The sequence below is a fragment of the Neofelis nebulosa genome, chromosome 7 (assembly GCF_028018385.1).
Source record: "Neofelis nebulosa isolate mNeoNeb1 chromosome 7, mNeoNeb1.pri, whole genome shotgun sequence".
NCBI lineage: Eukaryota > Metazoa > Chordata > Mammalia > Carnivora > Felidae > Neofelis > Neofelis nebulosa.
In genome coordinates, this window is record NC_080788.1 from 103,681,399 (window position 1) to 103,709,335 (window position 27,937).

Consider the following 27,937-nt stretch of genomic DNA (forward strand, 5'->3'; position numbering starts at 1 on the left):
TCTGGCCTTTTGTAAAGGAAGAAGAGCTTTTAACTATTCTAATAAAAGTGGACTCCTGGGGTGCCAGGGTGGCTCAGTCAGTTAAGCGTCCAACTTCGGCTCAGGTCATGATCTCACAGTTTGTGGGTTCTAGCCCCACATCGGGCTCTATGCTGACAGCTCAAAGCCTGGAGCCTGCTTCGAATTCTGTGTCTTCTTTTCTCTCTGCCCCTCCACCACTCACCCTCTGTCTCTCTCTCAAAAATAAATAAAAGTTAAAAAAAAATTTTTTTAAGTGGACTCCTTTTTGGAGTGCATTCCTGTACCTTTAACATAGCAGAAAGAAACTTAGGAAATGACTTATTTACTAGTCTGTTTCGATAGGCAATGCCATACACTGAGTGACAAGTTAAAAAACAAGCATCTGTCTTTGATTTTAGGCCTCCTATTAGCACTAAGCCTATTATTAGCACAAAGAGAAATCTCATCCTTTTCCTCTATTCTGACCCCATATTGCCATTTGATTCCTCATTGATCAAATTCACTCCTCCATAGTCTAGAGTTAGTTACTATGACTCTTTCAACTTTGGGATTTATCCAAGCACTTTTTTTTTTTCTAAACAAAGTTAAATTCTCTTCCATGGCTCTATTTTGGGATTGTACACTGTGTTTAAAGGTGAGGGTTTTTCCAGCTTTGTTTGAGCTGAAAACAGAAGTTAGAGTCTAAAAGGAATACTGGAATTATTTGAAAACAGAATTTTGGCTTTTGTTTGGAGGAAAGTTGTGCAAGTTTTAATTGATTCATTGTTATATGTCACTTTCTTCCTGGAAAGGATTAAGGTGGCAGGTATGTACAAAGACTTTATCACAGCCATGCTTCGTGAAGGAGTTGCTAAAGTTCACTTTGTCACCTTCCAGTTACTCCTTCACCATGAACTTCTGGCTCTGCGCTACTCACCCACTGTAGTTCTTACAACAGAGTCACCAAGGATCTCCATTGCTAACTGGACACAGTTATTCATTGACCTTGCCATAGGGTCTAAAAGTGACTGTTCTTTTATGAACATTCTTCCTGTTTATAATAGTAATATATGTAATATATGTTCATTGTGAAATTTTGGAAAATGACATCTGTAATCTCCATCCAGAAAATGTTTTTCTCATTGAAATGGTTCTGTGGCAACTGCCTTGTTCCTTTCCTCCTATTTTTCTTGACCATACCTGTGTCAGTCTGCCTACTAGATATCTGTTTTACAGGCAACACTTTTTTAAAACCCAGCTGTCTCTCTTCCCTGCTCCAAATCTGCTTAGCCACCTTTTTTCACCATCTCACTGTAAGGTACCACTGTTCATCCAGTTGATGAAGCCATAAGATGAGGACCCATCCTTGACACCTGTCCCTCAACCTCCATTTATAATCAGCAGCTAAAGTTCCTGTCTGTTGTTGCTTATTAATTAATTTACTTGTTGTCTCTCCACTCCCAGCACCTTAGCTAGACTGATTATTCTTAACCTACCTCAGTTTCCCAAAAGCATCATCTACTTTTGAACCTCTTAGGACTTGTGTATCTTCCTTTAGGGCTTAGCTTAGAAGGTCAGGGCTTCTCTGACCTATTTCTACACCCTCAAGACTGAGCTTGGTGCTTGTGGTTCCCTTATGTCCCTTCATACACCCCTTCCTTCTGTATGTTGTCCCCCTGCTTAGATTCTCTCAGCACCCATACTATCTTTATAAACACACATCATATTCCATTGTAATTGTTTATTGACTTCTCTGTCTCTGTAAGGGCAGTGACTATGTCTTATTCATAATTGCACTGGTAATATCCAGCCCAGAGTGTTTAGTAAATTTCTGATGATAAATGGATAGTAGGAAATGAGTGGTGGTTAGTGTGAAAAAAAAAAAAATTAGAAGCTGTTATGTTAGTTTTAGGATTCTGGCTGCTTTAAAATTTGCATCTTAAGTGATGTGATTGGCCTTCTGTCTATCTGGTCCAGTAGTAATGGTTCTGTGCATAAGCTTCCAAAGTGTGAAGTATGGTAGGGCAAAGCAGGAATGAAGCTGATAACTTGGCTGGGTGGGCTCTACCTTGCATTCCATTGATAAAGAGGTTAGGCTTTCCTATATGTACCCGTAGTGGAGCAGAGATCAGATGGCTGCTGAAAGTAGGGCAGTTGTGCCAGAGATAAAGAGAAGAGCATTTTAGAGACTTGGTGATTGGATATGGGGGTCAGGGAGGAGGAATCTTTAAGTGACTCAACTTTCTGGCTTGGTTGGCTAGGTACTTGCTGCTTTCATTAACTAGTTGTTTTGATTTTTTAGATTCTTTTTGACATCCAGATATATCTACTAGGCAGGCAATAGGATATGAAGTTTGGGAGAGCATGCCACTGGAGAGTCATCAGTATGTGGTTGTTAGAACTATAAGACAGCACTTAGATGTATAGCCTAAGATTAATAACAGTCTAGAAAAACAAGGAGCTCTGAGGAACATGGACTTAAAAGGCTGGGGAAGAAGAGAAAAGAGCTGGGAAAAAGTATTGTTAAAGAAACTGAGGAGTTTGAGTTCTAGGGGAAATTTGGCAATAAAAGACCATTGGCCTGTTTTGTGCTTTAAATGGAATAACAACAAAATGGTTCTGTCTTTACCCAGCTGTTCAAATAGATGCTTCAGTGTGGACTGTCTGCAAGGCTTTTTTGGGCAGGTCCACTTCACCCCTCTTGGTGTCCCAGCACCCCAGCCCAAATCTGGGACCCCACTGATACTCGTGCATCGGATCTAACACATGACCTTTAATCCCTTCCAAGTTAAATCTAAAGGTTGAAAACAGATCTCAGAAATTCTGGATCTATTCCCAGAAATTCTGATTCATTGTACCCAGGGATCTTAATTTTTTACAAGGATATTTCTGAATGTCTATGGAACACTCGTGTAGGTAGGTGCTATAGCCCAGCATTTTATTTAATTGAACTTCAAAGTACAATTGTGATGAAGAGATTGGCAACCATGGAAACCTGGCTGAATCTTTCCACAGTGCCTGTGTTTGGGGAGGGGGTGGGTGGGTAGGGAAAGCGCCACCATCTGGTGTAATCTGTTGGAGATGTAAAGTTTCTGCCTTTCAGGTTTTTGGGGGAGAGCTCCTGGTGCCCTGCATCATATCCTCGTGGTCTACCACTGATTTCAACGCAAATTCAGATTTCCGTAGTTTCTCACTTGAACTTACTACTCTTGCCACCACTCTTCTGTTTTCTGCCTCAGGACATTCAAACCCAGCAAAGGAAGGAGGTTGGTTAATATCCTGGGCCACCTTTAATTAGGGGACAAGAGCCCATGCCTCATCATTGTGCTTCCTCCAGGGGTCCCACAGACTTGTCCGCTACCCTCCAGCAGTCACCCTGATGATGTCGAGTGGCTTTTCTCCTTCCTTGATTGTACCTTTCCTCACTTCTAGTCCCTGGGATCATCTCCTATTTTAGTCCTGCTAAAGCCCTGTCTATTAGCAGTGTGTCACTTGAGTTGACTTTATAGGTTAATAAGTGCAAGCAAAAGCCTTCTGTAACTACATTTAGTTTCTTCTTAATGTCCCTGTCTATCAATAATAGCACCTAAAATAATGTGTGTGGGAGGAAGGCGAAGAGAACATATTGTGCGATGCAGAATGGCACACACATTGCTGAAGTTTAAATTTATTCACACTCTGTAATGAGATCATTATGTGAGAATTTATTGGATTTTTCAGCAACCTCCATTTCTCTCCCTTCACTTAGAAGGACTGAAGGGAATTTAAAAAAACCAGAAAATTGTTGACCAAGTTAGCACTAGATATACCTCTTTTTATTCATTTGTCATTTATTCATTTATCTATTTTATTCATATGTATTCATCTTGTTTTGAAGAATTCTGGGTGGGTCTGTTTATAAGACTAAATTATATAATATAATGATAGAAAGCTATTAAAAATGCTGTAATGCAGGAAGGGGGCACATCACAGATTTAGGATAGAAATTGCCAAAGATAGTCAAGAAACCAATCTGATCTATTTCAGGATAATTTTGAAAAGGTACTTTGTCTTAAATGCAAGACTTCTCTTTACTTAGCTAGAAGATATTCATATTCCTGTTTCTTCTTTTAGCTGAGCCTAGACTCAAGGAATTAAGAGTTGAAAGGTGAATTTGTTCTGGATGATCACTTTTCATCCTTGACAATTAGAAGTAGTATCTGAAAGCAGTTATCATAGAGGCTGACACATTGCAGGCACTAAATGTTTTAAGGTAAATGATAAAGGTATATGTTGAGTTGCCAAACTATGTGTGTCTTAGACTAGTGTCCCCACGATTAAGAGTGGGGAAACTCTATTTGCCTAGCTGTGAGGGGCTCGTACCACCAACCTGTGACTGCAGACGTTTATTTTAGTTTGTAGGTTTATTTTGTAGGAGACCAGGCATCCCTACAAAACACTTTTTCTCAATACACAGTGTTCTGTGTAACAGTGGATATTTTGTTGTAAAATTGATGAGATCATTAGATAATTTAGTATTCCAACTCCTCAGTTAACATTTGAAGTCAGACCCAGAGAGGAAGTGACTTTTCCGAGGTACACTCACCATGTTTAGCTAGTTAATGATATAGCAACGACTAGAACACAGATCTCTGCATGTAATCCTCTTTCTAAGATGGCTCCCATCTCCAGCCCTGGTCAGGGGACAAAACAAGGCATTGTTTTTTCTGCAGTAGTTCAAAATGGTTTTTAGACTTAATAAGGATTATGTGTTCTGTGTTTGATTTAAGGTATGTGGAGAAAATTAACAGTTAAGAGCTTATACAAATAGATTATTTAGAAAGTCAGGACTAGTAGATGGGCAAAGTACATAAGCAAACAAGTGAAAAATTATAAACATCTATAAGTATTCAACAGTATGGGACCAGCTTAAAAGCAGGTACAACATTTTGATAGACTGGTTTGCAACCAATAAAAAGCTAGCTGTGGTGACTTAGAATCATATCAGTCTACTGTAGATTCTGGACTGTTCTTTATCCTTTCCTTTTATACTGTGCCTTATACTTGGAAGTCTTCAGTACTTTACATTAAAAAAGTACATTTAAAGGACTAATTTCACATATAGAATGTTAACTAATGTCAGCTACTGAAATTCACTGTCTATTCAGTCTGAAATTCTCCAGTTTATCTTCTGGCCTATATACCATGGAAAGTGGTTGTTTTGCTCTTGTTAGTCTTGATGTCACATTAAAAACTAGCTGAAATAAGAGTTGGTACGGTTAAGATTTAATGAACTGACACAGTGTTTCTGTTACTTGCTAGAACCATCTGAGTGTATGTTAAAAAACTTTTCTAAAAACAAAAGTACCACCTTAATCAAATATGTCTTTCTTTCCTGTAGAGCCTCTGTTATGCACCTAAAGCCATACTGGAAACTCCAGAAGAAAGAGCGACCTCTGGAAATCAGCAGGGAAACTTTGAGAACTCCTATGAGCCACCACGAAGCTATAAATGATGAAAAATGCAAAGCTAGCTACATGAAACCAAGTGTCTTTCCTTCACCCTCTCTTGGTAAAGCGTCATCTCGAAAGCCTCTTGGGATTCTTTCTCCAAATGTTCTGTGCAGTATGAGTGGGAAGAGTCCGATAGAGAGCAGCTTGAATGTTAAAACCAAGAAGAATGCACCGTCTGCAACAATCCACCAGGGTGAAGAAGGGGAAGGGCCGCTTGATATCTGGGCTGTTGTGAAACCGGGAAATACCAAGGAGAAAATTGCATTCTTTGCAGCCCACCAGTGTAGCAATAGGATAGGATCTATGAAAATAAAAAGCTCCTGGGATATTGATGGGAGAGCTACTAAAAGAAGGAAAAAATCAGGAGATCTTAAAAAAGCCAAGATACAGTTGGAAAGGATGAGGGAAGTCAACAGCAGGTGCTACCAGCCTGAGCCCTTTGCGTGTGGCATTGAGCACTGTTCTGTGCATTATGTGAGTGACAGTGGGGATGGCGTCTATGCCGGGAGGCCTCTGTCAGTCATACAGATGGTTGCCTTCCTCGAGCAAAGAGCCAGTGCCCTGCTAGCTACATGTACGAAAAACTGCACTAACTCACCTGCTGTGGTGAAGTTTCCTGGGCAATCCAGAAGTGTGCCCCCAGCCTCCGAGCCCTTTTCTGCCCCAGGAGCTTGTGAAGAATCCACGGAAAGGGGAAATTCTGAGGTTGGTGAACCACAGAGCGAGCCAGTCCGTGTCCTTGACATGGTAGCCAGGCTGGAGTCTGAGTGCCTGAAGCGGCAGAGCCAGCGTGAGCCTGGGAGCCTCTCGAGGAATAACAGCTTCCGTCGAAATGTGGGCCGCGTGTTGCTTGCAAATGGCACTCAGGCTAATGAAGGCAAAACAAACAAAGGGGCCTTGGAGGCACCAGACACTCAGGTGAATCCTGTGGGGTCTGTATCTGTGGACTGTGGCCCCTCAAGAGCTGACCATTGTTCTCCCAAGGGGGATGAGTCCTGGGACGGTGCTCCTCGGGGCTGTCCGTCGTTGCCAGCGAGTGTGAATTTCCTCATGGACAGTGCAGAATTTGAGCCAGATCAGCAAACTGCCCTGAAAAATGGCAATAAATATGATGTGGAGATGACAGAAGAACTTGTTGGGTCATCTTTTCCTGCTGGCACCTGCCCTCAAGCCATTGAATTGCCCACAGATGCTGTTGATTGTCTGAGTAGAGAGCTCGTGCCGCTTACTAGCCAAAATCCTGATCAGAGAAGAAAGGAATCTTTGTGCGTTAGTATCACTGTGTCCAAGGTAGAGCAAGGCCAGCCTTCTAGTTTAAAGCCCTGTGAAGACCCACTTCCAGGGATGTTGTTTTTTTTGCCACCTGGTCAGCACCAGGCAGACTGTTCCCAGTTGAATGAAAGCACAAGGGAGTCTTCCGTTGCCGGCCACCTTCAGGATGCTGCTGAGGGTGACAGTACCACTGAGGAAAAAAGTGTTTCAGCTGATTCATTTGTCCTGCCAGCCTCTCCTGTGGAAAGTACATTACCGGTGCTTGAGGCATCCAGTTGGAAGAAGCAAGTGTCTCATGACTTTCTGGAGACCAGGTTTAAAATCCAGCAGCTTTTGGAGCCTCAGCAGTACATGGCTTTTCTGCCTCACCACCTCATGGTGAAAATCTTCAGGTTACTTCCCACCAAGAGCTTAGTGGCTCTTAAGTGTACCTGCTGCTATTTCAAGTTTATCATTGAATACTACAATATCAGGCCAGCAGATTCCCGCTGGGTGCGAGATCCACGATACAGAGAGGACCCTTGCAAGCAGTGCAAGAAAAAATACGTGAAAGGGGATGTGTCCCTGTGCCGGTGGCACCCCAAGCCCTATTGCCAGGCATTGCCCTACGGGCCAGGATACTGGATGTGCTGCCACCGGTCTCAGAAAGCCTTCCCTGGCTGTAAGCTGGGGCTTCATGACAATCACTGGGTCCCTGCGTGCCACAGCTTTAATCGGGCAATCCATAAGAAAGCGAAGGGGACTGAAACTGAAGAGGAATACTGAAGTCTACATGAGAGGCGACAGAAGGACTGGTTTTCTAGGATTGCAGAACCCCACCTAGAGCTGTAGAGCTACCATGCGAGTGAGTGTTGCCTCTCAGAGCCGTCACTGTAGGCGAATCTGTACGTATTCCATCAGGACTGCCATTGCTCAGGCAATTTTTAAACTCTTGCTTTACGAGCTGTACAAGGAAATCGGTCTCATTGTTTTATAGTGGCACCTCCCATTTGGTCCAGGGTGGTATCCCACGGTTTGATTCACTTGGCTGTGAATAACTATGCCTATTCTCCCAAATCAAATCCATCCTCAAACGACGAAGACTTGCCACCATCAAGGACATTCAGCAGAGTTCATTGCAGACTATGCAGGCGATCCCCAAAAAGGGGTTCCAGAAATGTTTTCAAGCACTGGCACCATATTTGAAATAAGTGAATAGTGTCCTCTGGAAAGAATAGCAGCACTCTCGGATGAAAAGTATGCTTACAAAGGAAAAGTCAGGCACCTTACCTTAGCCCTTGTATGCTTGATCTGTGAGATTGAGGTTTGTGGTTGGAGATGGATTTCATGCCCTGTGGTGTTTACAGTGTATATAATGGTTGTGTTTTCATAGGGCTGTGAAAGTGCACATTAAACCCGAGCGCCTTTACCTTAGATGAGTGCTTTTGACCCCTCTGTAAATAACACTATTAAATCCAGTTGTATAGCGCAGATAGCTGACTGAAGAGAATCCCCACAATGCAGCTAGGATAGTGTTGCGGCTACAATTGTGTGGGTTTTTGTTTTGTTTTGTTTTGGGTTTTTTTTTGGTCTCATCTTAAATTTGTACATCCTGTATAAAATATGAATGTTTCCCAAATAAACTATGAATGTTTCCTGTATAATATATGAACGTTTCTGAGAAGAAACTCTAAATAGTTAAGAGGTTAACCTGTTGAAGATACCAAATAATGGTTTAACTGGACAACCTTAAAATTAGTATAGAGAAAAATCCTTTGTTATATTTTAGTGATCCATCAAGAATGAGAGAATATTATATAGTCAGATTATAACATTCTTGTCTACTTTACTCTTTCTGTCTGGTTATGAATTTTTTTTTTAACTTCAATAAAAACATGCATCTTAAATGGGACCTGAGTTTTGCAGATTTCTTTTCCTCCCTTTTTGAGGTAATATTGGAGAATTATGTTGTGAATTGAATCGTTAAGAGTTTAAGGTTTTTTTAGTTGTTAGGAGAAGCAGGGAGAGAAAATTGTTTTTCTGCCACGGAAAAGAGACCACCTTCACTTAACATTATGAACTTACGTTTTTGCAACACTTGAACGCTTATTTTGAATTTGTTCTACCCAACACCCACCCACTGTATCTCCTGTTGGAGAAGGTATTATCTAGAATGTTCTCACTGCTTGTCTAGGCATAACTAATCGTTACTAAGTCAGTGAGGATACATTCAGGTCTATGGTCATGTAATGCTGGGTGCGGCTGGAAGGTATCAGACCCCAGAAAGCTCTGTGGAGGACCTAAAAACTAGTCTTAAAATCAGGCACCCACCAGAAACCCTTGTAACTGCTGTCACCTCCAGAGAGTGGCTGATGGGGAAGTGATTGAGTAAAGGCCTCCATGGCTCTGAAGGAGAGAGCTGTAAAGGTTGAGTAGGCTTTGGCTCAGTCAGCAAAGCAGAGTGGGACAGGACTGGAGCCAGGTGGAGCCAGGGTCACCTGTGGCTGAGGTGATGGGTGGGTGGCCCTGGAGCTGCTTCCACACTGGAATCTGCCTTGGCCTGTTCTGCCCCTTATCGGTAGGCAAGCTGCTCCTCTCCAAAGAGGCAGTACTAAAACTGAAAAGTGTCTCTCAATGCTGAACGAGTCTGTCCCTGGCAGGAAACGACAGTGACACCTCTGACACGCTAGGCCAGAGCCCGAGACTTACTGATGCGTCTGTGATACAGGACAAGGAGAGGCTGAGAGAGCTTCCCTTTCCTTGATGGGCTCTGTGCCCTTCCTCTGGTCTTGCCCCAGTGGAGGTATGCTGGAAATGCTTTTCAGCCTGAGCGCCCTGGGCTGAAGTCTCCAGTGCTCGTCCTCCTCCCCTGGCCATCTCTTCATACCTTCCAGATTGTGTTGTCATGGCTTGTGATTTAGGATCAAAGCAGATCTGCACACACGGGATTTAGAGGACAGCTGGGTGTGTGGTAAGTGCCCAGAAAACGTAGCTCTCATTGTCGCTGGCTGTTGGTCCTCCATTTGCCCAGGTGGACACGCAGGATAAATAAACCATTCTTTTGGTTGGTTTTCCCAAGTCAGCCATTCAGGATCTGGTTTTCACATGGGACGCAAAGCTGTACCTCAAGTTGACCGAGAGCAGAGGACAAGGTAAGAATACCCCAACCCCATCTGGGCATGTGATTCTTGGGGGCCTCAGAGATCACGGACGACCCCTTTTGAACTTTGTGGCCGGACCGAGTTCCCAGTGCTGTGTGAATGATGGGGGATTTTAGCAGGTTGCATCAGAGGCCACCCCCTCCCTGGTCTTGATTTAGAGGAGTGTAGCTTTCCCCTTAGGGGAAGGCACTGTGCTTCAGAGCCCCCTAGTGCCAAGCTGGAGGAAGCAGCCCACTTGAAATTTCTTGCCACATTGCAGCACTAGCCACCTTCCTGCACTGCTCCAGAACCTTAGACTCCTAAGAAAGGGAAACAACAGTGTGGGCACCAGGACCCTAGCTTCCTCCACTGCCACGGGGACACAGATTGAGAAGACTTACACCTCTCAGCTTTTGCTCAGAGGCTCTGATGTGCCTGGCTTAGTTTTCCTCTCCCACCATTAGAAAAGTCAGAGAAATCTGGGAATCATCCCTGGGGCAGTTCAGCTCTTGTTCCCTGCCCAGTGGATGATGCCAGATAGCCAAGGCAGGAATGAATTGGAAATGGGAAAGGGGCTAAGATAAAAAATTTGTATCCAGGCCTTATCAAAATGACTGGTATTAAAATGGCCATGTGAAGGAATCCTTCGAAACTGACCACATACCCTCCCTGCCTTAGCACACTGACAGCTCTGTGCCCTGGAGGTGCACACGACCCCACCCCATTCTGCCCACCTTATCGGGCTGGGTGCCTTTCAGCAAGCACCCTGTGTACATCTGCCACGTGTCCTGTTTTATGTATTGACCTTGCTCCCCCACCATGGGCTCATAGAGGGTAGTTTGGTCATGCCATCCCCTCAGTGCCTCACACACAGTACATGCTCCATAAAACGTTAATAATCCTCTCTAGGGACCACCTTAATGTGAGGTGCACTGGCAGGTTTTGATGGCTCTAGGCTACACTATCTTTCCATCGAGTATGAGAAACCTGGAGTGGGGAGGATAAAGTGATCTAGGAGAATCAGAGCTGGTCCCATGGGGGGATTCTTGGTTAGGGATGCTCCTATAGCAGCCCTAGATTTGTGCTGGGTAACTCAGTTTTGCATTTGGTATGATCTGGGCTCTGTCATTGCAGGTGGCTCCTGAAAGGCTGATTTGGGCCTTGGGGCTGCAGAAGGCTGTGTGCTGACAGTTTCACATGACCTAGGAGCACCCTTCCTGGGCTCTGTCCAGTTATCCCTTCCAACTTGGACTTGTCAGGGCCTCCCTGCCAACCTTTATGGACTGGCCTTGGAGACTTTTTATTATGTGGGCATTCCCAGGCATTTTCCATGGTTTTCACTGCCTTCATTTCTTCTTCACTCAGCAGACTGGCTGTTTGTCCTTTCCTTTCCCCACAGCCTGTCTCAAAACCAGAACGAAGCCAGTCTGCACTAGACTTCTTGCTGTATAATAACAACTGATGTTCTGTAGTTCTTCTGGTCAGGTACCATGCTGCAGTGAAATGCATTCTCTGCTGTGCACAACACCTAGCACTGGGGGAAGCTGATCATTTCTATCCCTGCTTTTCCCCTGCGTTCAAACAAGCTAGTGTTGCAATCTTTGTGAGTTGGTAAAAGTACCTCTGTGGGAAATGTGCAATCCCTTCTATTGACGTGTATGCCATTCCTAAGTTTGTGGCCATAGCCGGTGTTTGCACAACCTCATGGAAGAGCAAACATCACTGTAGTCATGCTCCGGTGGGTAACTTCCAGTGTATTTATGCCTAAGCGAAACCACAGGCAGCACCCCTATTCTAGGTGGCTCATTTGACTGTGGTATTATTTTAGAGGAGTAGAGCCACTAGTGTTGGTAGCTGGGAAGGGAGTCAGGAACAGAGAGGTGACAGTCTCTTACACTGCAACATCCCTTGTGAGAGGTGATATTCCTCTAAAAAGCAAAATGAAACCTACTTCCCTCAAAGCTCCCCCCTGCCCCATCCACTCTTTAACAGAGAAAAGACCTCAGGACAAATCAGTTCAGGGACCCTTTGTCTCAAATTGTCTTTGGATTAAGATGAGCTATTAAAAAGATGTTGAAAATTAGAAGGCTCTATTAAATGTTTGGCTTTTCTCTCTGGAATGATGAAACACAGCCCGGATTAGGTTCTAAAGTTAGCATTTAGGGGGAAAATGACATACAGCTGGAATTACTCTTGGAAATCCTTTGTGTCCATCACCCAGTAGACAGTGATGTATATACCATGAACAGTGGTGAGAAATGTGTAAGGTACGAAAGAGGAGGTGCTCTTGCTGAGTGACCAGCTGTGTGCAGCAGAAACGGAGACTTGAGGAATTTGGCACATCCCATCTCCCAGTTAATCAGAGCAGTAACACCTGTGCTATTTAAATTACTTCCTTTCTGTCCCCTCCCCCCTATCAGTTGACTTACAAACTGGTGTTTTCAGGTCTCTATTAAGTAGTATGAAAAATACGATGTGGTTCTTCAAAAACCAAATTCAACCTAAGTTGCTTATCAGGAAGATGTAGAGCAAGGTTGTATTTGTGTCAGTTCCCCCCTCCCCCATCTAAGAGGTTAGATGCCCTATTTGCACAACTGGTGTTTGCAGGCCACCCGGAGAAGAGACGGAGCCAGGCCTGACCCATCGGCCTTCCTTATTCTGGGACTCAGCCGTTGGCCTTCACTGTGCTCTTACTCTTGAAGCCGCCTCTGTGTAGGCAGTTGAGCAGGATTCTCCTGCAGGGTGTGTGGCCTGCCGTCAACAGTTCTTCCACCACAGCCTTGCCAGACCCTCCTGGGTAGGGATGGTGACGCAGCTGCCCCCGCACCCAGCTGGGACCTTTTCCCATTACTGCATTCTTTTCCACGGCCAGGAGTCTGGGCCTAAGACCCCTCAGTTTGTTCCAGTCTATACTCAAAAGATTCTTCATTGCACAGGGTCTCAACAAGAAACTGAGGGCACGTCCAAAATGAGTGAATTTGAGGAGGATTTATTATAAGGGTATGTGTGTGGGGCAAGTCTTCCCCAGTATTTTTGAGGCTCAGGGCAAGAATACAATATAGGACCCTTCTGCAGCCCCTCTCTGCACCCCCATCTTATGTTTTTGCATATTGATTCCATGTTGAAATAATATTTTGGGTATCTTGAATATAAAAATTGTACCTATTTTTACCATTTTAATGAGACTAACAATTTAAACTTACACGTACATACAGGTTACATTATTTCCACTGGACAGTGCTGATTCTGATTGGTGCTCAAGATCCTGCATTTTTAAAATACAGACATAACACACAGACTCATTTATTATAATCCCATTAAAAATTTATTGGAGTATAGTTGACATATAGTGTTCTATTAGTTTCAGGTGTGCAACAGTGACTCAGCAATTCTGTACATTACTCGGTGCTCATCACAGGTAAGTGTAGTTACCACCTGTCATATACAATGTTATTACAATATCATTGACTATATTCCCTATGCTGTACTTTTCCATCTGTGTGACTTGTAAGCTCTAAGCCCAATGTAGGGCTTGAACTCATGACCCCCAAGGTCAAGAGTTGCATGCTCTACTGAGCCAGCCAGGCATGCCCCCTGACTTATAACTGAAAGTTTGTACCTCTTAATCCACCTTCACCTGTCTCACCCATCCCCCCATCCTCTTCCCCTCTGTCAATTACCAGCTTTCTGTACTTATGAGTCTGTTCACTTTTTTTAGATTCCACATAGAAGTGAAATCATGGTATTTGTCTTTCTCTGAATTATTCCATGTAACACATCTCTATGTTGTCACACAAGATCTTGTTTCTACATCTATGTTGTCACACAAGATCTTGTTTCTTTTTTTGTGGTTAATATTCCATTGTGCATATATACACATCTTTATCCATTCTTCTATCCATGGACACTTAGATTGCTTCCATATCTTGGCTATTACAAATAATGCTGCCGTAAACAGGGGTGCATATCTTTTTGAATTAGTGTTTTTTGTTTCTTTGGGTAAATAGCCAGTAGTGGAAATACTGTATTATGTGGTACTTATTTTTTGAGGAAACTCTCCACTGTTTTCGAGTGGTTATACCAATTTACATTCCTACCAACAGTGCTCCAGGGTTCCCTTTTCTTCACATCCTCACCAGTATTTACTTGTCTGATTTTAACCATTTTGACTGGTGTGAGGTGGTATCTCATTGTGGTTTTGATTAGCATTTCCCTGATGATTAGTGACGTTGAGCTCCTTTTCATGTGTCTGTTGGCCCTCTCTATGTGTTCTTCAGAAAAAGGTCTATTCAGGTCAGGATGTGGATTGGGGTTTTTTGGTGTGAAATGCATAAAGTTTATATATTTTGGATAGTAACCCTTACTGGATACTTCATTTGCAAATATCCTCTTGAATTCAGTAGCTTGCCTGTATGTTTGTTAATGGTTTCCTTTGCTGTGCAAAAGCTTTATTTTGGGGTAGTCCCAAGAGTTCATATTTGGCTGAGGACACATACCCATAAATATGTTGCTAAAGCTGAAGTCCAAGAGATTACAGCATGTTTTCTTTTAGGAGTTTTATGCTTTCAAGTCTTACATGTAGGTCTTTAATCCATTCTTAGTTTTTTTGGTATATGGTATAAGAAAGTGTTCCAGTTTTCCCACCACCATTTAAGAGACTGTCTTTTCTCCATCGTGTATTTTTGCCTCCGTTATAGTATGTAGCTTAACTGACCATATAAATATGGGTCTATTTCTGGGCTCTCTACTCTGGTTTCATGGATCTATGTGTCTGTTTTTGTGCCAGTTCCATATGTGACTACTACAGCATCGTAGTATATCTTGAAACCTGGGTTTGTGACACCTCCAGCTTTGTTCTTTCTCAAGACTGCTTTCGCTATTCAAGGTCTTTTGTGGTTCCATATAAATTTTAGGATTATTTGTTGTATTTCTTTTTCAGGGCATTTTCTCACCAGATCCTTGGAATGGGATGCCGGTGGTGGCTTTCTCTCATTGAGCATCTCATAGCTGAAGTTCAGGTGACCTGCCCAAAGCCCAGTTTCAAATTCCTGGTACATCTTGTTGATGTAACTTTTAATGACCACCCAACTACTAAGGATAAAGTTATCCTTAGTGCTTCCTATCTGCTTTGCCCTGATTCCCACATCAGTCATGATGGAGCTCTGGGGCTGGGCACCTCCGAGCAGTATACACTAGATAGGAGGAGCGTGTTTGGAAGTGTTACTAGGAGGAGGAAGGGCACTGGCACTGAAGTGCGTGCCCTGTTTGGGACCCTTCTGTCTCCTTGCCCATTTTCCTCCTGCTACCTGGTAGCTTTCTGCAGGTGAAACAATAGGACGAACCACGCAGCAGTTCCCCAGTAATCACTCTTCTCCAGGATCTAACCTGAAAGGGGGTGGGGGAAAAGGGGAAGAGTGATTCTTCAAAACTATCTGCATTTTCTCTCAACTCAACAGATCGCCTCTAACCTCTGACATTTCTCTTTCTCTCCTGTCCTGAAGAAAGTCTGGGCAGGTTCCATATGGGCACCCTGTAGGCCCCTGTGCATTCCTTCCCACGGAGCTGCTGCTGTGCTACATACACCAAGTCACCGCAGGGCATGTGCATCATAGATGCATCTTTCCAGAAAGTATGTAACTGGTAAGCAACTAGTTTTTCCCAGCTTATTAAAGATAGACGGTTACTGTTAATACCACCATAAGCTCTAATTTTTAAGATCACCAGGCCTTTGTCATTACCTAGCAAAAAATTCTAAAAAGATTACCCTATAATTTGTATGAAGTATTTCAGTTAAATTTCATTCTTGCTACCCTTGATGTATCAATAGAAACGAGCAATCAGAGCTTGAAAAAGACATACATATTAGCAAAGTACTGTTAAAAGATTTATTGCAATAATACAATAAAAGTTTAGAAAACATTTGTTATGACTCAAACTGGTTTGGAAGTCACAGAGTAATGGGAAATTCCTGCAACATGACACCACAAGGAGATTCTCAGACACTGTAGTTCTTTTAAAAACAGCATGCTCCTGAATGCTCTTTACCAAATTATCGAAACACGAATCCTTAAATGAATCCTGTCTAACAACACCCAATGTTGACATACTGTTTTTCCCCTTAACTTAAAGATGTGCAAAACTTCTCTTAGTTATATTCCATTACAAAAAAAAAAAGTAACAGACCGTTTTAAGCAGCCTATTTGGTGCCTGTAGGTTTTTATTAGTATTACCTTGTTTTGACAAATCATTTTATGTGGAAAACATGACCAAGTTCTATGGCTTTTGTTTAAAAAAAAAAAAAATACCAGCTTCAATTTTTAAAAAGCTGTTTACATATGGTTCTGGCACCTACATGAAAGATTTTAATGAGCAGCAAAGAGAGTAGGAAAAAACAGTGGTTGAAATGTATATTTAAGAATATTTACAGGGTGGATCCAGTGCAAAATAATGAAAACCAAAATATCTCAGCAGTGTAAGCCAGTATGTTGGTGTTCGAAACCACTAAAGGGTTTGATCATTTAACCCTAAATAAAGTGCCTCTAGTTGATATAAACAACAAAATATACCCTACCAATCCCTAATTTCCCATATTCTTGTAAGTTCTGTTGAATTACTCTAGATATGAGTTCTGACCTCTGGATTCTATTCTTTAGCTCAATCTCCCATTCATAGTTTCGTAAGAGGCTTGAGCAAAACCATGACTGTGCATCTTTTAGCTGCAGTCCTGTCTCTATCCCCAAGCCCCAAATGTGTTTTCCAAAACTGGAGACTAAGCTCTTCTTTTTGAGGGTCTGAAATGCCTAGACAACCCTCATTTCATGGGATTTTAAGTTCATTTGGTATTTGTTCAAGTCTGCCGTACCCGTTCTCTGTGAATTTCAGACCTGCGTGGTACAATGCCAGCTCAGCAATCATGAAGCTGAGCACTTAAAACAGACACCTGCTATTGAGAACCCACACGTTTCCTAAGTGGAAAATCCAGAGAGTCTGGGAACCTGTGACTCCTGGATAGAAATAAACACCCTTCTTCTGCAACTCTACCAAACACTAAATATACCAACAGCAAAAGCTATATAGCACCTCGGATTCGGAGGCAAAGTATCAACTATGATAATTACAAGAAGAAAAGAAGCTAGGGCAAATCTCTGAATGATTTATCTGAGGTACTGTCATGCTAATCACACTAACAAGATATGGTAATAATGCCTGTTAGGAATTTTTCATAGGATTTCTTTTTGTAGTTGTTACATAGGATTTTTTTTTTGCAATTATTAAAAATAAAAAACTACTTACATATTTGTACATAATGCCTCTACAGTTTTCTTATAAGATTGTCACTAAGAGAATGACAAGACAGACACATTAGCTGAAAATGATCTCCTGGTGAGGAAAAATTCTGTCAGAGCCTTCCCCACGATAGAGAATAGTATCAGCTATAACGATTTGCTCTGCATTTCTGAGTGAAGACAGTGTCCCTAGAGCAACAAAGACCTCTAAGAAAACAAGCAGGATGGTTTTCTCTTGGAAAACCTGCCACCTACTGAATCCCTTAGAAAGAAATTGGGACACCAGAAGAATGACCAGAGGCCATTTAATTAAGTGGCTTTTAACCTGTGCCCAGGCAGGCATTTCACTTACATAAGGGAACAACCTTAAGAACTTATTTTTCACTCAGAAGAAAAGTTCAGTTTCAAAATGCACATAGTGTAGATGGTAGGAATTCAATAATCTGAGAATGAACTTAATTCCCTTCAGAATGTAAGAAAATAGTTTTTAAATCTCCAGGCCATCACTGCAGCAGGGAATTCTTCTGTTCGTGGATATAGGTCCAAAAATAAAAAAGACCTTCATTTCTTTGGTGTGTGGGGATAAACAAAAACAGGAATGTCTGACAAGCTACGACAGCAGCAGCATGAATGAGATAATTTTCAAACTACCCCTCCCCTCCCCCAAAACACCACCCCCCCTTCCAAACCAAAATCCTTGACCTAAAAACCAAACATGACCAAATCCTAAAGAAATCAAGTATTTCAAATTGCCTGCTGGTTCTCTGTACAAAAAAATGATGGCATAAGAACAAACGCATATGAAACAGTTTGTATCTTGCAAGTCCTGATCATCAAGAATCACTTCCTTGTGATTCTGCCTCTAAAATGTGAAGTGTTCAGGAACAGTCTCTGCATCACAAGGACCAATGTGTCAACCTGCATCCATGGGTCCTGTGGCCTGTGACTGAAGGGAGCCCAAGTGAATTTTCTGCTTCAACAGAACACACACACTGGTCTTTCTTCCACCAACACTGGTCTGGGCAGAAGGACCTCTGACCCTGCTGTTCTACTATAAGCATGTGGGTCACTCCCATCGGCCATCTGATAAACAGAAATGCTTGTCTCCCTGCTTTACCAAAAACACAATGGTTTAACCTCTTTCTGTTCCAGGCACTATTTTAACTGAATACATAAAGTTTAACTAGAACATAGTGGAAGAACAACTATCTTGATGCAAACCTGGCATGTTTTGGTCCGGGTGCATTAGCGGTGTCCAGTGTAAGCCTTAAACCAGGAGGTCACCGAGGCTGCGGCGGAGGAGATCATTCCACCGGCACTGCTGCTCGCGATGGGCGGGGACACCTGGCTGCTCTGGCTCTGGGAGCCTTCCACAGGCTGGGAAGGGATATCGCAAAACCGGGGACTCGGCAAGTTCTCCCAGTCTGTGCCCAGGTCGGTTTCCTCATCACTGACGCGCTCGTCGCCACTCTCATCTGACTCCCCGGCAACGCCGGGGTCCACAAACTCCATGGACTCCTCGAGGTCCGCTCGCACTTCAAAGGGTCCCGACCTGTGCACACACAGTGAAGGAGTCTTTAAGACAACCAGCATTGTTGGGGCGCCTGGGTGGCTTGGCCGGTATGTGTCCAAACTCTGGATTTCGGCCCGGGTCATGATCTCACAGTTTGTGGGATCAAGCCCCAAGTCGGGGTCTGCATGGACCATGGAGCCTGCTTGGGATTCTCTCCCTCTCTGCCCCTCTCCCACTGGCGCTCTGTCTCAAAACTAAACGTCAAAAAAAAAAAAAAAAAAAAAAAAAAAAAAAGAGACAACCAGCATTGTGACAACACATGACATAAGGCCTGACAGGATAGGAGGTCTGGAACCACCACTCCACCTGTTTCCCAAGTCTGCACTGTGCTCGCTGTTGGTCTATAATTGAGTTTTTCTTTACCTAAATAACTGCCATCCAAGTAATGAACAAAACCACAATACCACACTTTTCCTCAACTCTACCTACTTGATTTGTGAAGATCCTGGATGGGAAAAACCGAACCACTGAGACTAACCATGCTGGTCCAAAGTACAATTCCCTGTTTTACACTACTGTATCATCTATGCATTTTAATGAGACAATTCTGACAAAAACAGTCACTTGATATGTACTCTGGTATATTAGTTGGTGGAACAAGAAATAAACGTAAAGGAAAAAACCGTACAGATGTTCTCTGCCTTATGGAAGCCTCCAATTACTGTGTTCCTATGACTCAAAAGAACTAAATGGTACGGCTGTATGCATGTTAGCAATGCTCCCTTGGATGGGTGTCATCAGCAGGCTCCTGCACACATTTTAAGATATCCCATAATTTTCAAGGGACACATTTATAGCAGAATGAGATATAACTATTTAGATTGTATTCATCTGGAATACTGCCTACTTCTGCACTATATTTTAGGAGAAAACTATTAAAACTATTCCCCAGAGGTCCCTAATGACGTCGTCATCTCCAAATCTAGTAACCTTTCTCAGGCCTCGCCCTCTGACAGCTCCTCAGCACCACGGTGGAACTGTGTCAGCAAACCCCACCCAGCTCTGCTGCTGCTTTCCCCCTGCCCCTTTCAAGTGCCGGTCAGCTCCTGCCTCAGAAGAGCCATTTCCTTGTTTGGCTGGGTGGGTGGGGGGGGTACAGTCACCCACCCACTTCTCTTCCCTGCGGGCCATCCATGGGGTGGGGCCAAGTCTCTCCAACGGCCTCTCTCTCCACCCCCAAGATAAGGACACAGGCCTCAGTTCATTTACCAGTTTCAGTGATATTTACGTTGGGGAAAATGACAGGGGCTAGCAAAAATAACAGAAATGAGAAATACCCTAGAGTATGGCCTGCCATTTTGGCCTATGGCCCAAAATTCTTTACAGCCTTTGTGAAAAAGCGCAGCGCTGGCCTCCAGTGCACCTCACTACACCCGCACCTTCCAAATCACTTGCTCCAGGGTCAGGTAGCCTTTGCTCCTCCAAGACAACCCTGCTTCCCAGCTGAAACACAGCAAGAGTAACAGCTAACATTTCTGTTCCAGGCACTGTTTTTAGGGCTTTATACAAATACTAAGTTGAAAGATGCACCACAGGGTTTCCCTTTGGTCTCCTGAGAGCAATTTACATTTCAAAAAGCCCCTCAGACCAGGGGCTCCCAAGTTTACCAGGAGAAGGGTAATTTTGCAAGGGGTGAAGGCAGCAGGAACTGGGAGACTCTCCTCACAACCCTTCTACCTCCCCCTGCAGCTTGATTCTCAAATCAACAACTACTGAAACCAGCATCTTAGCAGAGTATCCCTTTCCTGTTTCCTTAAAAGAGTCTCCTTACCTTTCGTTTTCTTTTTTTTTGTTTTTTTGATACCTCTCCTCCTAGCCTCACCGCCTGCTAGAGCTCTCCATCCAAGGGCTAACCTCTCAGGTTCATCTCAGGTATCTGAGCCAGTTGACCAGTCTCAAAACAAGCCAGGCGGGCCTCCTCCCTCATATCACCAAATAAGTCCCCTTACAATCCTTACCATGTCCCTCCAGCTCAGGTCCTTACTTCACTACTGCCTCCTCCTCGCCAGCGTCTGCCTTCTAGTCAGTCCCACCGGCCTCAGCTTGCCAGAGAGCCGCCTCTCTCTTCTCATGGTGGCTGCCTACTAAAACTGTTCACAACTTAAGTATCTTAGCTGGGTTACCCCCTTTCCTAAACACAGGGCTCTCTCATTGTCTTGTTGAGCTCTGTTATCCAGGGGCCTCAGCACCGGGCGCCATGTCAAGCCTTCCTTTCTGCTAGCTCAGAGGCACAGCCTCTTTCTGTTCCTCTTTGATGCCACCTTATCCAATTGGTGGGAGACTGCCACGGTCCCCAGACCCCCCTCCTAAAAGGTTTTCCCAGGGGACAGGCAGAAGTGATACAAGGGGAGGTGTGTGTGTGGGGGGGGGAGGGGGGCGGGGTGATACTTCTTCCAGGCAGAGCTCCCCTGGAAACCACTTGGGTACTTCTCTGCTTGGAATCTCACAGGGCAGAGTCTACTTGGCATGGATGGGTGCTCATTTAAGTACTTCAACTGAAACATAAAGCAGTCAATGATTCCCAAAGCGGCCAGTTGGAACAATTTTTGTTGCCCAGCATACCCTGAGCCACACACGTTACACAAAATTAACTAGCAAAAGAATTAAGTCTCTTATGCTTAATGTCTTTGGAGAATAAAGATTACTAATTTTTTCATGATGCTGCAGGGAATTATTCTTATCAATTAAGGCAACAAAATGATCTTTTTGGTTTTTTTTAAAGTCTCTTTTGCAAACTATCTTATTTCAAAAATATTACCTGATGATAATGGTGTGTTAAGGTAAGCGCCATCATGATAAAGATTGAATGAGATAAGAAAAATCAATAGATATTAAATCCTGGGGAAAATTCTAATGAGCAGGGTAACTGCATGGTCTACCTCTCCACGGACTACTTCTCAGCTGCAAGAAAAGACAAATACAGGAATTCTGCAGTGAAGAAGGTAAAAAGCATCCTGAGTGGGTGATCAAATTAACATAACCAATGAGGGGACAGGAGGCCACTGTGGCCTCCAGAGTGTCCAGGGAACACTCCTGCCCAGGCAGTGTTCCAGCCTAGAATGCACAGAATTCCTAGAGTCTCAATACAGGAAAACATCAAATTCAGAATCAAAGTTCTATTAAAACAAAGGGAAAAATGTTAATGTTGTAAAAGACAAAGTAGGCTACGAGCATGTTCCAGATTTAAAGAAGGTTAAAGAAACACAGCAACTAAGTCCAACACCAGACTCTAGACTGGATCCTGTACTAGAGGGAACAGTACAATAAAGGACATTAATCCAGTCCACAGACAAAATGGGCAGATGGGCGGTAGATTAAAATATTGTATCAATGTGAAATTTTCTTTTTTTTTTTTTTTAGTATTTTTTTTTTTAATAGTATTTTTTTTAATAGTATTTTTATTTATTTTTGGGACAGAGAGAGACAGAGCATGAACGGGGGAGGGGCAGAGAGAGAGGGAGACACAGAATCGGAAACAGGCTCCAGGCTCCGAGCCATCAGCCCAGAGCCTGACGCGGGGCTCGAACTCACGGACCGCGAGATCGTGACCTGGCTGAAGTCGGACGCTTAACCGACTGCGCCACCCAGGCGCCCCTCAATGTGAAATTTTCTAATGTTGGTAACTGTACTATGGTCAAGCAGGAAAATATCCCTATTTTTAGGAGATATATGAAGAAGTATTTAGGAGTCAAGAGCCATGAGGTATACATAACCTATCCTCATAGCGTTCAGGGGGGAAAAAAAAGTGTGTGTATTTTTAGAGAGATCGCACAAATGATAAAGCAAGCAGGGTAGAACAGTAACAAAGGTGAGTCTGGGTAAAGGGTATATGTCTTTGTACTACTATTATTTTTTGCAATTTTGAATATATTTGCAAGTTTGTATTTCAAAAAAAAAAAAAAAGTTTATGTTGGATTCCGGATGGGATCCTCAGTTCAGTTGATCTCAATGGAAACAGAAAATCCCACCCAAGTTCCAGTAACAATCTCTCCAAAGCCTTGATTGTGGCTGAGGCAGGTGTGAAAGAGGACTTTTGAAGCTCTAGTTCCTCCTGGCTCAAAGACCACAGACTCGAATGTCATGAGCCTGGCTGTGTACACAGACTTCCGTCAGACAGAGCCCCCTGGTGCTAACTGGAGCACTGACTCAAGGGTGAGTCCACAGAAAGCTTTAGACCCTCCAAAGAAATCTGCCCCAAGTAGAAGAGTGCCTGTTTTTCTGAACCACCACCAATACTGAGTAGCATCAGTCCTTTCCATTTTTCCAAACTGATGGGTGACAACTGGAGAGCTGTTTTGAATTACACTTCTTTATTCTCAGTTGAGGCTGAAGATTTTTTTCATTTGAATATGGACCAGTTGCATTTTTTGTGTGTGAATTGCCTATATCAATCCATTGTCTACTTTTTATTAGGTTTGCCTTTCTTTTACAGATTTGAAGGGGTTTTTTGGAAAGATTTCTTCAAGTAGTCTAGATTTGAATCCCTTGTCTGCTATATAGATTCCAAAGGGTATCTGTTGCTTGTCTTTTTAGCTTTGTGTATGGTATCTGGTATTCTACCAGAGGCATTTAGAGGTTTGACATAGTAAAATATGTAACTCTTTTCCTTCCTTCATGGTTTTTGGCCTTTCGGCTTGTGTGGGAATTCCCTCCCCACCCTGTGATTATAAAACACTGTCTTTTCTCCTAGTTATTTTCTAGGTTTTTTGTTTTTGTTTTTTTAAAATAAAACAAGGTCTTTGTTTCATCTGGGTGGAATGTGGTATGAATTCGACTTTCTCCCTGTATGAATACCCAACTAAGCTCACCATTATTGAGCTATTATCATCTGACGCAGCACGCTACCCCATCACCTATTGTCTGCATATACAGGGTTTGCTTCCGGACTCTATTCTCGTCTCACTGCTCCACCTACTTGCATGCTAACAGCACCTTGTTTTCATTACCTTTATATGCTGCGTTAAAAGGGGCCAAGCTCATCCTTTACTATTCTTTTTCACAATTTCCTTGCAGACTGTGCTTCTAGTTCAACTTCAGAATTAGCCTGTCAAAGTTCCAGTAAATATCTGTTGAAATTCTGATCAGGTTTCCTTTTGGGGAGAAGTAGCATTTTTATAATACTCAGCCTTCCTATTTCTAGACAATCCTAAAGGTCTTCACTGCCTCAGGCATTCTTTCATTCAGTCCCACACCTCATACAGTGCCTGGCAAACATTCAAGAAATGTGTGTTGCATAATTTTAAGTTTCATATTCCCTTCATATAGGTTTGCATATATTTTGTAAAGGTTATTCCTATACATAGTTTTTGTTGCTACAATAAAAGGAATCTTGTTTTTCATTTTTTCCTTGTATCCTCTGACTAGTTGCTGGCGTATAAGAAAGCAGCTGCTCTTTGTATGGTGGCCTTGAATCCGGTCACCATTCTGAAGTATCATTTCTAATAGTTTTAGTTCTCCTAAGTGTCCAGTTCAGTAATCATATCCTCTACAATAATGTCAATTTAGTTTCTTTCCAATATAAACATAGCTTACTTCTCTGTAAAAATGTTTTGCCTCACCTAGGCCCCCAGAGCAACGTTAACATAGCAGTGATAACAGGCATCCTTGTTTATTCCCGACTAGAGAGGAATTCTTTTATCAAACATCTATATAAGTAAAATGTCATCATAGCCTTTTCTGTAGGTTTATGGTAGATACCTATAGATATTTGTTTATAATTTATTTTTAATTTGCAAGTAGTTTTAACTATTAATAGGGACTGAATTTTATTCACTGCTTTTGTGGCATCTATCAAGCTGACCTCACATGTTTTTTCTTCTTTAATCCATTAATGTGATGAAGTAGTATATACTGCTTAAAAAGCAGGAGTGTCTACTACTTTCTGGAGTCAGATGGGTGCTGGGACCCTGGTTCCTCTACTTTCATGCCTCTGTGACCATGGGCATGAATTACTTGACCGTGCTAAGCTTCAGTTTCCACCCGCTCTGTAAAATAGGAGTAATAATCCCACTTGTGATTTAAGGCATGTCAGGCAGTTGGCCCAGTGTCAATAAATATTGGCTCAATAAATATTTGTTCTTATTATAAAGGATCAATATCCTAATGTTGAACCCTTTACAAATAAGGTAGAGAGAATGGCAAGCAAACCCACAGAAATCAGCCATTAAAACTGGAGAGGATTTCTAACAGGTTTGTGTGGCTCATGAACCAATAAATGGAATGTAAGGTGAGGGGCATGAACTCCCCTATAAAACGGCACAAAATTCTGGTGTGTGTGCTATTTCCTGGAGAGAGTACATAGCTTTTTCCAAAGAGTTCTATGTCTTAGGAAAGTTACTGTTTTAGGTGGGGGGAGATACACAAGCCAGTGGTTAAGGGCAGATCACCACAAAAGTTTACTGCAACGTGGAGGAAGCCAGACATCCTGGCCAGTGGAGCGGGTACCCCTTGAGCCTTGGTTCCAGTGTCAAAGCAAATGAACATGGGAAAGGGCCTCCCCAAAATAACTTTCCCACCTTCTGTTTTTCTTTGTTCTCTTTCAAAAGTGCCAATACCTTAACCAAGTCAGATCTGCAGAAATGTGGAGACCGTCAAGAGCAAGGGAAGAAGTTCTCAGAGAGGGCCGCTTGGATGACACCAAAGAAAAGCCTCATCTGTGTCCTGCTTTTATGGGCTGAGAGACTAGAAAGAGCCCACTGACTAGTCCTGGTTGGTGTTTTTTGTTACTGACACCTGTTTTTAAGCTAATAGATTTTAAACTACTTCACTCCATAAACTTCTAACAAGTTTTACATCCAACAAATGGTGGCCAGATCAAAAGAAAATTGGGAAGAATGGTGGGAGGAGCGAGCGGGCATGAAAGCAAATGCACAGGAAATGGGATAGACCCCTCCACGGGGCTGGGAAGAAACTGACGTGGATTCAAAGACAGGGCTTTTGGTCTCCAAGGACAGCACCAGGAGGCCCCGCTCCAGAAACAGTTGGGTTCTTCCCTTTTGTTTTAGGTGTTAAAAATGTTGGATATTCATTTTCTGAGAAATGATTTTTTAAGGACCATAAAGATGCAAACAGGATTAGCCTCTGGTTTCCTCTTGTGTGGGACTGGATTATTTTTATCCTTTTTGGAGACTCTGGGGGTGGGGGACAGGCCCCTGTACTCTGCCGACACATACAACTCTCCTTAGAAGTATTCACACCACCACTTAGAAAAAAGCAAACACCCTTCTTACCTGCCCAGGTGTTCAGAGTTCGGACTAACCAGGTACATGAGATTCCTGAGAGTATGCAGTGGTTGTAACTGATCTAAATTTACATGCTAGAAAAAGCAAAAAATTGATTAATATTTTCAACCATGTATCAAATTAAAAATTAGCTCACAGTGTATTTTCATACCTGAGAAAAGCAGAGATAAAGAATATTTGCATTCAGTTTCTTCACTGCTCGAGTAAATTTCTGTCTGCTGAGATTTTCCCCACAAAATTCACTGGAAAACAAACACACAATTCATAAAGTTTTTTTTTTTTTTTTTGAGGAAATTCTATGTTAAAATATCTATTTTGAGGAGTATATTTTACCCCACAGTTCAGTACAAAACTGGATTTCCTTTGCCTCTTTATAAGCTATACTAACCAGAAACTTTCTAAAAATCAACTACTGCCCTCATGAGCAATTTCACCGCCATCTATAAAAATTACAAATGCATACACCCTCTAACCAAGCAATTCTGCTTCTGAAAAATTTCTGAACAGTAATGAAATGACAAATGTACAAGATTATTCCATGCAGTATAAATAGGGGACTGGTAAGTTCCTGGCACATTTACATGGAGAAGCCTCTGCTGTCTACTTCATGCAGGACAGCCGAAGGCTCACAACGGCCCTCCGAGGCCCACCAGATGTGCACCTCCACCTTCACTCTCCGCAGGGCTTTCTCTTTGCCCGCAGCCTCTTCCTCGGGGACCCCCATGGCTTGCTCCCCTCCTCCCTCAGGGTCACAGGTGACCACACACCTGCCCGCTCACGCACAAGCATTTCCCTACCTCCCCATTCCCACTCTTTCACCCTGCTTGAATGTGCTCCACAGTATTTATTACCATCTGACACACCCCTTATTTATCATTCATCCCTCTGTTAGAATAAAGTGCCACTCGGGCAGGGATTCTGTTTTCATCACCACTGTACCCGCTCAGTACCAAGAACAAGGCTCAAATATTTATTAAACACTCAAAAAGCAAGGTGCAAAACACCTTAGTATAGTATAATACCTTTTGTTTAAAAGAGGAGAGAGAGATGGTAATACAGACTTACATTGGTTTGAAATGTAAGGATAACTGGACAGGGGTAGGAAGGTCATAGTAGGAACTGAGTAGATTGTAAACCATTACATTTGTTTTTTTTAAGATTTTATTTTTAAGTTGTCTCTACACACAACATGGGGCTCGAACTTACAACCCTGAGATCAAGAATCACATGCTCCTTCGACTGGGCCAGCCAGGCACCTCTTTTTTGTTTTTGTTTTTTTAATTTTAAACCATATTTTTTTCTTTTACAAAGTTGAAAAAAAAATACCTAAGTGTCACAATTTACCCAGTTCTTCCACATGAGCATACCCTCTGGATATCCTGGGTTTTCTTTCAATTATTTTTCTGAGTGGGAGAATTCTCTGTGGTCTTTTTAAAGAGTTCATGTGCAATTATAAGATACTGAAGCAAACTTGCACGTTAGGCTTTTGAAATTAACCTCAGTTTTTCACAGTTAGTAATACTTAAATTCCTGTTTTTGGTTTAGTTAGAATAAGAAGACAACAGGAACACAAGAGATCTAAGATAAGGATGACGTCGCCACCTTTAATTACTTGCCTGTTGCACAGCTTTTTGGGAAGATTTATGTCAAGTATATGAGACAAAATGTTGACCAGCTGAGTCGCATAGCACAACGCAGCGCTGATCGTGTAAGCGGGGTTACTGTGCTCCATGTCTGAGTAGAAAAACAATCATACACAAACAACTTTAATTTCAACAAAAAATACCAATGAACCTAGGTTTCATGATTTGTAATTTAATCATTATGCTGTTGATGGTTATGTTTTGATCCTTACTTACAAAAGGTTCATGGCCAGACATTAATGTTTCATCATTTATGGTTTTGTGCTGAGTAGAATGTAACCTGAGCATATGGGCCTAAGCAGGCACAACAT

At 42.6% G+C, this 27,937-nt stretch overlaps 2 protein-coding genes across 13 annotated transcripts in view; one reads left to right on the forward strand and one right to left on the reverse strand.

Moving 5' to 3' along the window:
- FBXO34 (F-box protein 34) overlaps positions 1–8,655 on the forward strand; it is an 89,814-nt gene extending 81,159 nt beyond the window's left edge. For all 12 annotated transcript variants that reach the window (XM_058739111.1, XM_058739113.1, XM_058739118.1 and 9 more), the window contains one exon: positions 5,381–8,655. In XM_058739111.1, coding sequence (XP_058595094.1) covers positions 5,381–7,529 — 2,149 coding nt within the window. In that variant the 3' untranslated portion in view covers positions 7,530–8,655. The remainder of the gene's footprint in view (positions 1–5,380) is intronic.
- A 7,099-nt stretch (positions 8,656–15,754) lies between these two features.
- Positions 15,755–27,937, reverse strand: part of ATG14 (autophagy related 14) — a 40,600-nt gene continuing 28,417 nt past the window's right edge. Inside the window, exons 7-10 of the mRNA XM_058739124.1 lie at positions 27,600–27,717; positions 26,135–26,225; positions 25,972–26,057; positions 15,755–18,721 (exon numbers count right to left, since the gene is read on the reverse strand). Of these exons, the coding sequence (XP_058595107.1) occupies positions 18,415–18,721; positions 25,972–26,057; positions 26,135–26,225; positions 27,600–27,717 (602 nt within the window). The 3' untranslated portion in view covers positions 15,755–18,414. The remainder of the gene's footprint in view (positions 18,722–25,971; positions 26,058–26,134; positions 26,226–27,599; positions 27,718–27,937) is intronic.